Genomic DNA, 17,442 nt, shown 5'->3' on the forward strand with positions numbered 1-17,442 from the left:
GGCAATATCCTCAATCAGGAAATATATCTTGAGCTGTTGTTTTACTCTTGGGCTGTGGAGATTGTGGATATCCGGATATACCCTAAAATCTACTCTTTATTAATTTTTTTCAAATTTTTTTTAACATAAGAAAGATGTGTACCTAAGTTTATTGTAAATATTCAGTAACATACATAATAAATTTATATTTATATATATATATATATATATATATATATATATATATATATATATATAAAATTTTGCAGATTTTTTTTCTGCACAATGTGGATAAGATTTCCTTCAATATTCTCTACATTGCTGCCACTGTGATATGCTGCAGATTAAAAGAGGACAAATGAATGTAGCGTGCAGTAAAATAAAGGTCACTCTGAGGGAAGCCTGGGGAACCCCATGGTCTGCCAGGCACTATTGATGTCTGGTATGTAAGGGATCCCGCACAGCCAGTGATTTTCACTGTTCACAGATGAAACAAGAACACTGGTGTGAACAAGGCCTAAGATTTTTAAAGTGCCACTTTAAAATGAATTGTAACAAACTGAATTGAATCCAAAAGTCCATTTTTTTTTAAAACTAATAAATAGTCCCTCCCTTGTCGCTCCAAGGGATTTAAGTTTATCTCTGTATTTGTTTTTGTTTTTATTGCTTTTAACACATAACAATTACAAAGAAATCTGAAAAAAAATAAAACGAAATTGTAATAGAAATACATAGTGCATTAGTTTGTTATTCAGCAGCTTAAAATGGCCTGATGTTCAATACATGAAAGGATTATTCCAACACAAGAATAAGAAACTGGCGAGGGTCCGACCTCTGGGATCACCTCAAAATTTGAGAAAATTGTCTATTTGTATAGAGTCAGGGGTCATATCTAAGGTTCTCATAGCCTGTTATGTTGATCACCACAAGTGTACTTGGAATCTAATGTTGGTGTTCTATTTCCTTTTACTTATAGGAACAATGCGAGATGGTCGGCTACTCAGGCACTTTACTAGGAAACGACAGAGAGCTATGAGAAGAAGAGTGCACCAGGTGAATGGACACAAGTTTATGGCGACTTATCTGCGACAACCCACGTACTGCTCACATTGTAAAGATTTTATTTGGTAAGTGTGTTCAACATTTGATATATGTATTTACACCACATGTGAGCAGGACGGTAGCCCACTGTTACCTTGCAGCGCTGGGGTCCTGGATTCAAATTCCACCAGGACCAACATCTGCAAGGAGTTTATGTTCTCCCCATGTTTGCAGGGGTTTCCTTACACACTCCAAAATGTACTGATAGGTAAATTTAGATTATAAGCCCCAATGAAAACGGGGAGCAATTTGAGTGTAGAGCACTGCAGAACCTGTGTGCACTATACAAATGTGGAACAGTTGCCTACTGTTCCTCTGTACACATGTTTTAAAATCGGCATTGTTGTTGTTACTGTAAAAATTCAGTTACTTGGCATACTGTGTGCCACCTAGCTTTCCCAATCTCCTGAAGCCCTAGCAGTGATAGGCTGATTGCCCTCCCTGTACTACTCCCTGCAGCAGCGCTACAATGTCCTCTCCATGCCCCTGAACTGATGTCTTCTCACCCCCTTACTCATCTCTCCCAATAAATGTTCTCTGCCCCCCTGTCCACCCTGTCCCTTCGCCCTGCCCCCACACTAACTATTATCTGCACCTGCCTGCTGGACAGTTAATTATACTTTACCTTGACGTGGTCTGGTGGCAGGATGTTTAAAACTCCCGGGCAATCTCTGCAGCCTGAGAGTAACGTGATCAGGAGATGTATCGAAAGTCCCATACACTTGGGCTGCGGAAATTGCCTGTATCGGGACATCCTTAAATTTGAATATATTTTTTGTTAATATATAAGAAATGTATACCAAGTTTCATTAAAATATCTTCAGCCATTCATAATGCTGGAACATACATATACACCTATATACATACACGGATGGACTAGATTAGAGGGGTGGGATCATGTGATGTCCCAGGGGGGGTATGGTGGTTGGACTGTATTTCTATTGATAATGTAATATGATTAGTTGGTGCTACTATAAAAGCATGATCTGTAATGTCCCTTATTAGGCTTGACGCAGACCCACATGGTTTATATGGTTGGAATCATTGCTGCAAATTATTGTGTGTGTCTACGTACTGAATAAATCCTGAGAAGGATGCTGCACTACCTGCCTTATATCTCTGTGACATGTTAAATGACCGTAACACTTTACGTGGTGAACCAATGTTAATATTGTCTTACATTGTGATGATCTCTGGCTTATGGTCTGTATAACTGTTCTATCTTACAGGGGCGTGTTTGGCAAGCAAGGATACCAGTGTCAAGGTAAAGTAACATTCTGCATATCTCTCATTAAGATCGGATTAGATAGAACCTATAATAAACCATGATTCTAGCCCCTCTCCATTCTGCCCTCCTCCAGTACTGGAGTCTTCTCTTGCAGAACGCAGGGGACCTTAAAGGGGTATTTCAGCTTTATACATCTGGTCTCCTATCCAAAGCATATGGGATAAGATGCATGATCGCAGGGGACCCCAGCGATCTCAATGCAGCCCCCGGCATTCCCCAGCAGCGGGACCCCTGTGATAATATAGCTTATCCCCTATCCTTTGGATAGGGGATAAGATGTAAAAAGCCGGAATACCTCTTTAATTCATGTCTGTAGTGTAAACAGTGATAAAGTTCATCACAAAAGCATTTAGATCCAGCCAGTCTTGACTAGCAATGGGGAAAAGCAGTCTTTCCTTTAATCTTATTCAGTTCAGCTGGATTGCTCAGTGTAGGCTACTGGATTCATAAACCAATTACCATATTTTTCGCCGTATAAGATGCACTTTTTCTTCCCCAAAACTTGGGGGGAAAAAGTCAGTGGGTCTTATACGGCGAATACACCCCTATCGCGGCGGTCCCTGCGGCCATCAAAGGCCGGGACCCGCGGCTAATACAGGACATCACCGATCGCGGTGATGCCCTGTATTAACCCTTCAGACGCGGCGATCAAAGCTGACCGCCGCGTCTGAAGGAAAAGTGACACTAACCCGGCTGTTCAGTCGGGCTGTTCGGGACCGCTGCAATTTCACCGCGGCGGTCCCGAACAGCCCGACTGAATAGCCGGGTTAGTGCTTACAGGACACCGGGAGGGACCTTACCTGCCTCCTCAGTGTCTTCCTCGTCATCACGTCGTTGCGTACGTGCGTCGGCGTGCGTAACGACGTGATGGCGGCGACGGAGAGCGAGGATACCCGGCCGGCAGCAGAGACGTTCCGGAGTGACGCGGACACGGGTACAGGGATAGAGCGACATCCAGGGCAGCGGTGAGGGGTCCGGAGCGGCGGGGACACGTGAGTATTACCTCCTATGCAGTGGTCTTCAGTCTGCAGACCTCCAGATGTTGCAAAACTACAACTCCAAGCATGCCCGGACAGCCGTTGGCTGTCCGGGCATGCTGGGAGTTGTAGTTTTGCAACATCTGGAGGTCCGCAGGTTGAAGACCACTATTGGGTTCAAAATCTTTATTTTTTTAGATTTTGCACCTATAAATTGGGTGTGTCTTTTACGCCGGTGCGTCCTATAGGGGGCGAAAAATACGGTAACTCCTTTGTGTCACTAGTTCAGGCTTCTGCAGTCTCCATGCTGCCTTTTCCTCCACTATTCTTTACATTACAGCATTTTGACAGTATATATGTACTGATTTTTTACAATTACGATAAAAATACTAGAGCTCACAAATAACTAAACAGGCAATGAAATGATTCTTAATGGGAAGCTGACAGCTGCATAACCCGCTCTAAGCTGAATATATAAAGCCAAGTAGAGTCGGCGATGCTGATTACCTTCAGTTTACCTTCTAAAATTCTGTTGTGCTGTTTCGAATGAAACTGTAAAAAAACCAAATATGTTTATTTATCCTAATTGAGCAATGAGGGTGGTCTCCAGCTTCTCCAACCCATTGACACCATCCCCATCATAAGTATTCATATTTCCTTCTTTAGCATATCTGCTAGACATGCCGAGACTTCACCCATGTGACCTGCTGTATTGAAGCTGCGCCACTCCCCACTTCTGGGTGAAGTATCAATGCTGTGCGGCTTTAATACAGGAAAGAGATGGTCAGAACTCTGGCAACCGTAATTTAATGTAGATAAGAACAAAATAATGCACCGTAGGTATAAAAAACCCAAGGCAGAGTATAGAATATTTGATGCAGTCCTAAACTCAGTATCTGAGGAAAGGGATTTAGTGGTCATTATTTCATAAGACTTAAAGGGGTTCTCCACCATAAGGTGATTTTAGTACATACCTGGCAGACAGTAATGGACATGCTTAGGAAGTGTGGTTTCCCGGTACCGTATTGCATACCGTACCTTGGTTAGTGGTCCCCAAAGTCAGAGTTCCTAGTAACTGTGGGGGTCCGCTTCTTTAGTCTTCCCCTAGTCACCCCTCAAATAGTTAATATATTGCTAAAATAAATGTAAATACTGTATATAAAGTGTATACTTACCTTGCATAGCGTCGCAGGGCCTGCGGGTCATGTGACTGTGGTTTAGTCTCGATGGTAGGTAAAAGGACCTTTGGGGGTTCTGGGTCATGTGATGCCCACAATACCTTGTAAAGCTGATTGACAGATGGTGGAGACCAATCCTAAAATGGCCAGCCCCTGCGCATATGAGGGAGCTGCAGCCAATGATCGCTCTCTTGCTCTCTTGTTCCTGCGCTGCAATGCAAGCAACATCTCTTTGCTCTTGGGTTGCTGACACTTCATAAGCACAGACCTCTGCAACTTACGACTGCTACTAGGCCACAGCCCGACGGCCTCTGCTCAAATCAAACAGTGAGTTCTTACAAACTTCCCTGCTACTTCTAGCAAGGACCCTGGACCTAAACATAACCCTAAATCCAGCGGATCTGTGCATACTAAATCCTACTAAGCTAAAGAACTTACAAAAGTCCCAACCATACGTCAATCTCAGCTAAGCTGTACATAGACTTTGTTATAAAGACTGTTCCTGTTATCCCATGTTACAGAAGATCTTCAGTAAAGTTTCCGAAAGTTTTCAGCAAAGCTCTGGTTGTGGACATTGCATTTATTCTACATCTCCCTATCGCTTTTGGGAAAGGTGGCGATAGGCCAAGCATCACAGTATTAATCCTCACCCTAGCATCACGACTGACAGGAGTTAATTATACCCGTGATATACCTCACAGCAACACCCCAACTGCCATACACCCCCCCCCCCCCCCACCCCCAAGGCACCACAGAAGGATCTGCGCTTGTCTTGGGCTAAATGGCTATGCTGTGAGATTACCATAACACTGTGGCTAGCTTTTTGTGAACTTGTATTTCCTGTGTTCAGTTTTCTTGTTTTCCTACAAATCCCATGATTCCATTTTCCTCCTTCCCACACATCAGCCACCCCACCCATTGAAACATAAATGAGCTGCAGACCTGTGGTTTCAATCAGGATGCCTACAGCTGTTGCATTACTTGCAGATTGCTCTCTCCACCCATTGAAGCAGACAGGCTCCCTGTCATCAGCTGACTAGGGAGTCCGGTCTCGACCGCATTGCAAGCTGGGAGAAATCCGAGACAGCAGTCATTTTGTATGCTGTTAAAAATAAATATTGGGGGGAAAATCGCATAAGAATTGTGAGAAAACAGTCACACACAGGTAAAGACACTATATTATGAACTACACTAACTTTACAGCCCCTGTAGCATAGTCAAATAAAAAAAATTCTGGAATACCCCTTTAAAGGTAGGCAGACAATGTCATAGAGCAGCGGGAAATGCTAGCAGAATGCTTGGGTGTATAGGGAGAGGTATAAGCAGTAAAAAGAGAGAAGTGCTCATGCCGCTGTACAGAACACTGGTGAGACCTCACTTGGAGTATTGTGCGCAGTACTGGAGGCCGTATCTCCAGAAGGATATAGATACTCTAGAGAGAGTTCAGAGAAAATACTAAACTAGTACATGGATTGCAGGATAAAACGTACCAGAAAAGGACCCGAACATGTGTAGAAGAGACAGAGGGGATATGATAGAGACTTTTAAATACATAAAGGGAGTTAACACTGTAAAGGAGGAGAGCATATTTAAAAGAAAACTATCCACAAGTTATATAGTTTTATAATAGAGGTACAAAGGTTTCAGTAGTGATATCAGGAAGTATTACTTTACTGAGAGAGTAGTGGATGCATGGAATAGCCTTCCTGCTGGTAGCTGAAAATACGAGTTTAAATGGGCACTATCAGATTCAAAAACTTCTTATATTTTGTACATCTTGGCAAAACATTAACTTTTCTAATATACTTCATAAGAAAATGTTATTTCCTTTTTATAGAAATCATGGCTTTGTCCAAGCTGAAGCACAGGCATGGACAATGTCCAGTAAGTGAGGGTGGGCTAGTACTCCTCTGTGCGCTCTCCTGGAGTACTATCTGACAGGATAGAGCACAGGGGAGTGCTATCAGACAGGAGAGAGCCCAGAGGAGTGCTATCAGACAGGAGAGAGCCCAGAGGAGTGCTATCAGACAGGAGAGAGCCCAGAGGAGTGCTATCAGACAGGAGAGGGCACAGAGGAGTGCTATCAGACAGGAGAGGGCACAGAGGAGTGCTATCAGACAGGAGAGGGCACAGAGGAGACCTATCGGACAGGAGAGAGCATAGAAAAGTGCTAGCCCACCCTCACTTACTGCACTTTGTCCATGCCTGTACTTCAGCTGGGACAAAGCCATGATTTTATAAGCAATCTTTTCTCTAAAAACAAAATAAAATGTCATTATGCAGTATATTAGAAAGGTAAATGTTTTGCCAAGATTTACAACATATAAAAATGTTTTGTATCTGTGCCAATTAAGACATGCATGGGATAGGTAGAAGGCTATCCTTCATATAAGATAGGGCCAGGAACTATTCATAGTATTCAGCATATCTGGCAGACTCGATGGACCGAATGGTTTTATCCTGCCGACGCATTCTGTGTTTATTCCAGAAATGGCTTTGAACCTGCCTATGGGTTGTGTTTTGATATTGTAGCTTAGCTTCTCTAAAGTAAATGGGGCTAAGGGTAAATACACTCTCGACAAAAGTCGGTGGGTTACGGCCAACTGTCTAAAGTATATGGTGGCCTTCCATCAGATGTCTGCTGAGAGATGAATGTTGGATTTCAACTGCCTGACCCTATTGTTCTGGGAGAGATCAGCTACAGCCAAAGCTGTCTGGCAATGCTGTCCCCTCTCCATAGAGGACTCTTCAATGTTTGGCCATACTGAGGTCAGAGAAGAGAGCTGAGGGCAATTGAAAGTATGTGGGCACCCTAAGCTAGAGTACCACAAACAGCTAGTGGTGCATTTTTTATTTATTTATTTTTTACAAGAAAGCAGCCATGTTTTACCAATTTTGTACGACCACTTTAAAAAATGACATGGTGGTACAAGGTGGACATTCACTTTAAGCACATCTTCTAGTCTGGTATCTTGGCAAGCGTAGTAATAACCCTTGCAGAAGCATTACTGTTGGTCATATGAGGTGTTATGTATCTTTTCTTGTCTGAGACAATACCATTCATAGGATATTATAGAAATAAGAAAGATTGTACTTAATGATCTAATATAATCTACCGTGACAAACTTGTTCTGTAACTTGTCCATCTTACAGGTGATTTCCCTGTTTACACTCTTTAGTGTGTAGTAATGTTACTGGGTAAACACATGTATTATGCAAATCAGCGGGAAGAATAGGAGATAGGTGTACACAGAACAAGGTTGCCAAGGATAGGGCAGCGGGTGTATCAACACAGCATTCAGAATGGGTGTCCATATTGCGGTGGTTGGGTTTTGCTACCAGTATGTTTTTGGGATGCTAATCTCAACTGGCCAGTCAGTGGCAAACACAGAAAAGAAGAACCCCCTTACTAAAGATAAAGGGAGTATCATAAATAGAGTTGTTATAGGTGTTATACTAGCATGTCATTTCCATAATTTCTACTGACTGCAATGTAAATACTACTATATGGTGGTTTTTATTATGTTTTTTATCCCTCTACCTAGCTCATGTTTTTGACATGAAGTTCTCTATTCCTCTTAAAGTAGCGCTGTTTTTAAAACCTTAAAATGTCTGACATGTCAAAAGTTTTGATTGGTCAGGTCTAAGTGCTGAGACCCCTACCAATCTCCAGAAGTGCACAGCAGCATGCTTCATTCCCTAGCTTGGCGCTCAATCCGTCTCATTGCAGAGCACGGGTTCCATTAGACATTTAAGAAGCCAATCTATATCTAGAGATCTATGGGATTAAAACTTTTGACATGTCTTTGTGACACGTCAAAAGTTTTTTCAATGAAAGTAACATTTTAAGTTCTGCAGCACCTTGGGCAGCATACAGCAGTATACACACTAAAATTACAAAGGGCTAGCCTATACAAGTGGCCTTGTCTACCGGTAATGATGATGGAAGACACAATTGGGTAAGTGGTTGGTTGTGTTGGTTATGCAGCTGTAAGATTTTGGAAGCCTATTTTGCACATCTGAATCACATTCATACCATCACTTAGCTGGACACGCAGCCAAATTTGCCTTTTAACTAGAAGCCTCTTGTCAATCTTTGTTTGACTGCCTCAAGCTCCCCCTTTGTTCACAGTGAGGTGCTGCAACAGCTTAAGTGAGTTTTTTAGCTGCTTTTTCTACACATTGCATAACTCCCCCCACTTTACAAACCAAAGCTGCTGCACAACCTCTTTGAAACTGATTAAAAACTCTTTTGAAAGATTGACATTAAGCGTTCTGTTAATCTTTTACATGTAGCGTGTATAAAAATATTTTCTCTACTATAAATTATAAATATTATTAGTCACCATATCCTGCACCATTCATGCATATAAGTGCAGTCGGTGACCTCTAGTATTCTAAAATTAAAGGTAAGATGACCTGTAAGTCTTATTGTTAGTGCACTGGACTTGCCACTCCATATGTGGAACGTAACACATGCCGCCATATTGCTGAGGTTAAAGCATTTAGTAATCTCTGTACTTCTGTAGAACTTTACACCTCTTTGATGAATTTGGTTTGCTTACAGCATATTGTGGAAACATTCTTTACTATTTACACAAAAACGTGTGACCAAACTAGTTGACCGTAACTGTTTCAGCAAATGGTTAGATGCTTTGCGACTCCCTTGTAAATACCATGGTTTGACACTGTGCCACTGGTGTGATCGGCTTGGGGGTCATCATTTCTCTGTATACCTCCATCCCCTGTTTTTGTTGTATTTTTTCCCCTCACTTACATCAGGAGAGGGAATGTCTTCGTGGTTGAGGCCACCCTGTTAAAGAGGTGGGTCCATCAAAAGGCACGGACAGCTGTGGAGGGAGGTTTAGTATTAGGGGGCACTTTTCCTTAAATTTTTCCTGCTTCTAAGTCATTTGTCATCGCTTGAAGTAATCAAGGAAGTGCCATCATCTCCATCTAACCTTCACATCTATTCACCCCCCCCCCCCCCCCCAGCAGTATCTTATTGCTATCAACATGCTAGTCATTCTTTGTAAACTATCTAAACATATGCCCCCACCCGTCACTCATTGGCACGTGTCTTTTTGGATATTTTTTGTAGTGTGCACACATTTTTGAGGGGAATAATTTTCATGTTATTTTTTAACTTATCAGTCAATAAATGTTACGTTTTAGCCCAGTACCATTTACAATAGAGGTTTTTTTCTGTTCGATAATTCTATATACACAAAAGCAAAACAACTGCATTTATCAGCCTTTTTGATATTTAGGCACAAGTACATCTCTAATCTTCAGGTAACTTTCACCTATGACTAAGAAGTAAAAGCTTAATGTTCTCCTTGCTCCATTCTAATAGGGCACAGATATAAGCAGTGACTCAACTCCTAAGCTTCTCCTAACAGTCAAAATGTTATATTGCAAATCCTAAAGTATCCATATGTGGTGTCCCGGTACAGGACCTTGTCCTGTCCCTGTCTAAAGTCCCCTCAGCTAGAGTCCCTCCATTCCACAGGGCTCTCCTGCAGGGCTTGCCCCTTGGTCACCTCATATAAATGTATTTCTGTATAGTCTACAAATGTATAGGACCTACCTGGGTCACGTGATATATTATAATGGTTGTACAGATATTTAGGACCTTTCTGGGTCATGTGATGTACCCAGAGTTCTCTGGGTTCAGGACCTACAGGCTTTGCAACCAATGGGATTAGCCCCAGCCTCCCTGGTATATAAGGGGCTGTAGTCTCTAAATTTGCTCTCTTGTTATCTTGTTCCTGCACTCTCTTCCTGCTGGACATTAAACCAAGCACAATCAGCATATCTCAATTCATCTCAACTAGGCCAAAGCCTAAAGAACCAGCAGCCACTAAAACTGTGAGTTATAAAGCTCTGTTTACTAAATCCTTGTGACTACTATTCAACTCAACTCATACAATTGGTAGCACAGTGGCCTGCTTAAAGCTAAAGACTATTAATCCCAGCAAAGCCTGTGCGGAACCCACATCCCAGTTACCTCAAGAGAGACTGTATGTATATAAAGTTCCAGTTGTCTCATAAATTCTGCTGTGGACATTCAGTTTATTATCCTACCGGTTGTCAGCAGGGCCTTATACAAAACAACCGCACCCTGGCGTCACAACAAATCAAGGGTTAATACCACCAGACCCTTCTGCATCATTGCCTCACCCAGCTCGCCACACATACACACAATAGATTGAACAATCTATCATCTCGCAGATGCAGCTATACCTACACATGACAGTTCATATTGGAGGTTGAAATAGGGCCATACATAATCATTCACATCTCGCTAAGGCGGAAGATCTTTCTGGGAATGTTCTGAGAATATTCTTTCCCAAAAGTTTTTTTTTGTGAACAGAAGATCTTAATTTCACAAAGGATCTTTCATACGACTGTCGCCCGAAAATGTTAAACTTCGCCGACTACTTTTCAAAAGATCTGTCGGTCATGGGTTTGCTAACATGATTTGTTAAATTCCACGTGATGGTTCACTTTCATGAACCTAAATATGAAGGTCGGGGAATTCCGGCCTAAAGTTAAATAAATCATGCTAAAAATGGAAACCTGCTTTTCCAGGTTTTCTCAGGTAAATATTTTTGGCGTTTCCTAATACATTAAATCGTAAGGAAGCTTGCTAAGTTTATAAGAGAGATTGCCAAGGCCCGAGGCACAAGGATTAGGCCACTAGAATCTGTTTTGAGTTAACATTGTTTGTTCTTCTGTGAAAAATGTATACCAATACTTATAGGTGTGATGTAAATGTGTCATTTCTGTCTCTTTCCTCTTTCTCAGTTTGCACATGTGTGGTTCACAAGCGCTGCCACCAGTTGATAGTCACATCTTGCACTTGCATGAACAATCCAACTAAAGTGGAAAAAAAGGTGACGTACCACTATTATTTGTATTCTTCTGCCCTGGTCTCTCTTTCTTGCACAAAACATCATCACCTGTCTTAGTCTTTAACGACACACAACGTATATTTACGTCCTGCGCCGGCTCCCGCAATTTCACACAGTGACCCCGCGTCATATTGGGTCGTCCCGGCGGCCATCAACGGCCAGGACCCGCGGCTAATACCAGGCATCACTGATCGCGGTGATGCCCGGCATTAACCCTTCAAACGCGGCGATCAAAGTTGACCTCTGCATCTGAAGTGAAACCAAAAGCATCCCAACAGCTCAATCGGGCTTATCGGGACCGCCGTGGTGAAATTGCGGCATCCCAAACAGCTTGCAGGACACCAGGAGGATCCCTACCTGCCTCCTGCGTGTCTGATTGCCGAATGATTGCTCCGTGCCTGAGATCCAGGCAGGAGCAGTCGAGCGGCAAGAACACTGATCAATGCCATGTTAATACATGGCATTGAACAGTGTAGGAAATCAGTATGATTTAATCCCTTCCTTAATAAAAGTCAGAATCACCACCCCCTATTTCCCATTAAAAAAACTATGTAACTAAAAATAAATATAAACATATGTGGTATCGCCGTGTGCGTAAATGTCCAAACTATAAAAATATATAGTTAATTAAACCGCACGGTCAATGGCGTACATGTAAAAAAAATTCACAAATCAAAAATAGCGTATTTTTGGTCAAATGAATAAAAAGCGTTTAAAAAGTCCAATCAAAACAAAAAGGATTTCGATAAAAACTTCAGATGACTGCACAAAAAATGAGCCCTTGTACATTCCCATATGTGTAAAAATAAAAAAGTTATAGGGGTCAGAAGAGAAAACTTTTTTAAACGAATACATTTTCCTGCATGTAGTTACGATTTTTTCCAGAAGTACAACAAAATCCAACCTATATAAGTAGGGTATCATTTTAACCATATGAACCTACAGAATTATAAGGTGTCATTTTTACTGAAAAATGCACTGCGTAGAAACGGAAGCCCTCAAAAGTTACAAAGGGGGGGGGGGGGGGGTTTATTTCGGCACACAATGATTATTATTTTTTTCCATTTGGCTGTGGATTTTTGGGTTATGATTTTTAAAAGGTAAAGAGGAAAAAATGAGAGTGCAAAATCTAGATTGCAGCACCCGCATTCAGAGATCGCGAGGGTCCCATTGGCGCCCCCCCCCCCACCGGGATCAGACATCTCATCCCCTATTCTTTGGATGAGATGTATTTGGCTGGAATACCCCTTTAAAGGACATCTGCAGCGGTATGACACTTATCCCCTATCCACAGGATAGGGGATAAGTGTTTGATTGCGGGGGGTCCGACCGCTGGGACCCCCCTCGATCTCCCTAACGGGGCGCCGCCATTAGCGCTCATGGTGAGCGCTTATGCGCGTAGCGTCGACCTAGAGGTCGACTGTGACGCCCCGTCTCCTCCCCGTCCCCATACAGTTCTATGGGGGAGACGGGGAGGCACAAACGCTGCCTCCCCGCCTCTCCCATAGAAATGTATGGAGGAGGCGTGCCGGCTGCAACGTCATGCTGCGGCTGGCACGCCCCCTGCATGGGACAGCCTCGGCCCCGTACAGGAGATCACAGGGGGTCCCAACGGTCGGACCCCCCGCGATCAAACACTTATCCCCTATCCTGTGGATAGGGGATAAGTGTTAATCACGCTGCAGATGTCCTTTTAAAGGATACCTCTCATCAAAAAAACTTTTCATATATTATAGATTAATGTATGCAGAATAACTTCACAATTGCATGTTATTAAAAAATATGCTTCTTTCTATTTAATTTTCCACTTTGAAGAAATGACCACTAGGGGTCTCCCTACCAGTCCTGGCAGCAAGCATTTCAGACTCGTGCTGGAGTCCTAAACACTACGAGCTGCCAGTCTGCTTTGTTCACAAAGGAGAACACTCAGAGCTGCCAGCCTGCTTTGTTCACAGCCTGTTTGGCTGTGAACAAAGCAGGCTGGCAGCTCTGAGTGTTTAGGACTCCAGCATGAGTCAGAAATGCTTGCTGACAGGACTGATCGGGAAAAATACAATAGAAAGAAGCATATTTTTCATTAACATGCTATTGGAAAGTTATTCAACATTCATTAATCTAAAATATATCAAAAGTTTATTTGATGAGAGGTTCCCTTTAAGACTTCAAGCCCCAAATTCCCAAATACCTAATGATAGACATTGCACTTGCGTCTATAAGTAGAATTTTCCTGTAGATCCTTGTACTTAGTTCAGGGAAAAATATGTCACATCCCTGTCTATATATATATATATATATATATATATTCTGTTCCTTCCTTGTGCAGTTTACCTTCAAAGGAAAGAAATATGATGCAGCAGTTCTCTCTAAATTCTCAAGATCTCTGCCAACTTCTATTGAATGGAAACATTAGGGCAGTGTTCCATCATGTATCTACTTAGAGGAAGGGGTTGAGGACCTGGGGTTGTTTTTAGCCAAAGCCAGATTATTCCACTGGGAGCGAGCCCCTTTGATGCATGATGCGGGGGGGGGGGGGGGGGGGCACTTACAATGGGCCAATATTAATGAATTGTCCCCTGTTATTTTACATATAGACTATTTTTTTAAAGTGATTTAGGAAAAAACAAGATCAGTTAAGTTTAACTTATGTTCACAGAGCTGTAGTTTGTTACAGTGTATCATTCAGTCTTTAGAACTTACCACAGCAGCAAAATGCCTTCTGTATCAATTTATAGACGTGAGATATCAATGTATAGGTAGGTAGATAAAGATAGATATTATAACATGTGTTTTGCTTTTAGATCTTTGAACAGAGATTCGGGATCAACTTACCTCACAAATTTCGTGACCACAATTACAAGGTGCCGACGTTCTGCGACCATTGTGGGTCCTTGTTATGGGGGCTGATGAGGCAAGGACTACAGTGTAAAAGTAAGTCATGACTACTAGGGTCTCAATAATGTGTAGTACAATGAGACAACAGTTTATATTATTATTCCTGGTGTACCAAAATGTTGAGCGTTTTGCAACTAAGGCTAAATTCACATAGGCACAGATTTTTGCCAAACATACAAGAATAAATAGTGCAGCAACCAGTACTTAAGTGTCTAGTAAAATACTGGACACCCCGAGAGAAATCAGCAACCCTGTTAAAGTCAATGGGACCTTTCAGACACAGACTGAACAAACCATATATACAGTGGTCCCTCAAGTTACAATATTAATTGGTTCCGGGACGACCATTGTATGTTGAAACCATTGTATGTTGAGACCAGAACTCTATGGAAACCTGGTAATTGGTTCTAAAGGCAACAAAATGTCATCCAAAAATAGGAAAAAGTGAGGATTAAAGCAAAATAAGTAGATAACTAATACAGATAAAGCAAGTTCTTACATATAAAAGTAATAAAGATCTGCTGGAAGCTGTAAATCACTGTCTAGGTCAGTGTTTCCCAAGCAGGGAGCCTCCAGCTGTTGCAAAACTACAACTCCCAGCATGCCCGGACAGCCAAAGGCTGTCCGGGCATGCTGGGAGTTGTAGTTTTGCAACAGCTGGGGGAACCCTGCTTGGGAAACACTGGTCTATGTAGAGGACAGGAGCTTCTTCAGGGTCCTGTATAGTACACGTAATGTCCTTATAAAGTAACATGGGGTCGCCCTCACCTGGTGTCCAAAGGAGCAGGTAACCCTGGAACAGGTAAAGAGTACAGAACATGTAATACCTCCCTGTACTGTAGGGGGCGCTACCAGACACCAGTCAGTGCATGCAAATTGCCCATTCTGATTGGTCAGATCTTCCAGCCATTGACGCGTTTCACAGATCTGGACTGTCCGTAGCATTGTATGTTGAGTCTGGTTTCAACTTACAATGGTCCAGAAAAGACCATTGTATGTTGAAACTATTTGTATGTTGAGGCCATTGTAAGTTGAAGGATCACTGTAATAAATAACACAAATAGGAAACTGGCCTAAGTATGCTACTTACAAGATACAGGAAATACACACACAACTTTAGTTCCTTGACTTAGTAGATACAGCTTTTCAGTGACTATAAAGGGGTACTCCACTGCAAACATCTTGTCCCCTATGCAAAGGATAGGGGATAAGATGTAAGATCGTGGCAGTCCCATGTCAATGCGGGGAGGTGTGACGGCTATGACGTAGCCGTCACGCCTCCTCCCATAGAAGTACGGAGCGGACTTCGCTCCGTGCACCAAATGACTGGGTGCTGTTGCGGAGATCGCGGGGGTCCCGCTGCTGCAGCAGTGGGACCCCCGCGATCTCCGGCACAGCACCCAGTCATTCTTTAGATTGGGGATAAGATGTTTGTGGCGGAGTACCCCTTTAATACTAGTGTGCAGTTTTCAAGTTACTTTAATATTACTGTTTCAAGGGGGAAAAAAATCTATGCTGAGACATGCAGTATCTCATCGGATAGAGGCCACGTTGTAGGCCACTTTTTTAAGACTCAATGCGTATGTTGCGTACCACAAAATCTGTGTGCTTTACCTATTTAAGTATCTTACCCACATCTAACTCGCCTGACATCCACATAGACAGGACTGTTCAGCTTAGTCAAATGTACATGTGTTTTTGATGGGGGAGTAGGCTGCTTCCCGACACCTCTAATGATAGAGATAGGAATTGGGCAGCTAAATTCTAACATGCTCTTTCTCCCAATACTTTGTGTAGATGGAGAGTGGGGAAACCACCCATACTCATTGGATTAGATTGTCACCCCTAGGCCTTGATTAGTGAAATAAATATGCAGGTGTATGGGGCAAGTGGTTTACCCATGGATAATTTACATTTTAGCTGGGAAAGCTTTCTCAGTAATAGACACTTCACAGGAAGGAGAGCGAGCTCTTGAAGATTCATGTATCATGAGGATATTTTCCTACTCGCACTACACCTCCTTGTTATTATCTCAGTGGAATGCAGAAGAAGAGTATTTACACAGCCGCTACGAATACAATGTGAAATATCGCATATCACTGCAATAGAAGATTCAGCATTACATGGATTTAGATACCTTTTAGATTTATGACCATTTAGTATTCAAAAGCTATGGACACCTTTGCATTATTTTTTTTAGGTAACATAGTTCATAAGGTTGGAAAAAGACCAGAGTCCATCAAGTTCAACCTATATCCCTAATGAGTCCCTATTGAGTTGACCCAGAGGAAGGCAAAAAACCCTCACACTAGAGGTAAAAATTCCTTCCCGACTCCAAATATGGCATCAGAATAAATCCCTGGATCAACGTTCTGTCCCTATAAATCTTATATACATAACCAGCAATGTTGTTATTCTCCAAAAATGCATCCAGACCCCTTTTAAATTCTTTTACAGAGTTCACCATGACTACATCCTCAGGCAGAGAATTCCACAGTCTCACTGCTCTTACAGTAAAGAACCCCCGTCTGTGCTGGTGTAGAAACCTTCTTTCCTCTAGACGTAGAGGATGCCCCCTTGTTATAGATACAGTCCTGGGTATAAATAAATCATGGGAGAGATCTCTGTACGGTCCCAATATATTTATACATAGTTATTAGGTCTCCCCTAAGCCTTCTTTTTTCTAAACTAAATAACCCTAATTCTGATAATCTTTCTGGGTACTATAGTCCTCCCATTCCCCGTATTACTCTGGTTGTCCATCTTTGAACCCTCTCCAGCTCCACTGTATCTTTCTTGTACACTGGTGCCCAGTACTGTACACAGTATTCTATGTGTGGTCTGACTAGTGATTTGTACAGCGGTAGAATTATTTCCTTGTCGTGGGCATCTATGCCCCTATTGATGCACCCCATGATTTTATTTGATTTGGTTTCTGTCCAACCTGAGCTCGCCTTAGGTTATTTTATGAATGCAAAATGAGGCCACTTTCTCAACAGTCTTTATTAAAAATTCCCCCCTATGTAGCTGCTACTCAGAGAAGATAATGTACCTTGGACATAAAAACCCATGAGAAAATATCAGAAGACTTAAAGGAAGGCAGACAATGT

General features: G+C 42.3%; 1 protein-coding gene across 3 annotated transcripts in view; it reads left to right on the top strand.

Annotated features, from left to right (window-relative positions):
* PRKCH (protein kinase C eta) overlaps window positions 1-17,442 on the top strand; it is a 185,728-nt gene that overhangs the window by 76,436 nt on the left and 91,850 nt on the right. For all 3 annotated transcript variants that reach the window (XM_056545930.1, XM_056545928.1, XM_056545929.1), the window contains exons 3-6: window positions 956-1,106; window positions 2,310-2,344; window positions 11,334-11,422; window positions 14,239-14,368. In XM_056545930.1, the coding sequence (XP_056401905.1) occupies window positions 961-1,106; window positions 2,310-2,344; window positions 11,334-11,422; window positions 14,239-14,368 (400 nt within the window). In that variant the 5' untranslated portion in view covers window positions 956-960. The remainder of the gene's footprint in view (window positions 1-955; window positions 1,107-2,309; window positions 2,345-11,333; window positions 11,423-14,238; window positions 14,369-17,442) is intronic.

Source organism: Hyla sarda, chromosome 11, assembly GCF_029499605.1.
Source record: "Hyla sarda isolate aHylSar1 chromosome 11, aHylSar1.hap1, whole genome shotgun sequence".
Taxonomy (NCBI): Eukaryota; Metazoa; Chordata; class Amphibia; order Anura; family Hylidae; genus Hyla; species Hyla sarda.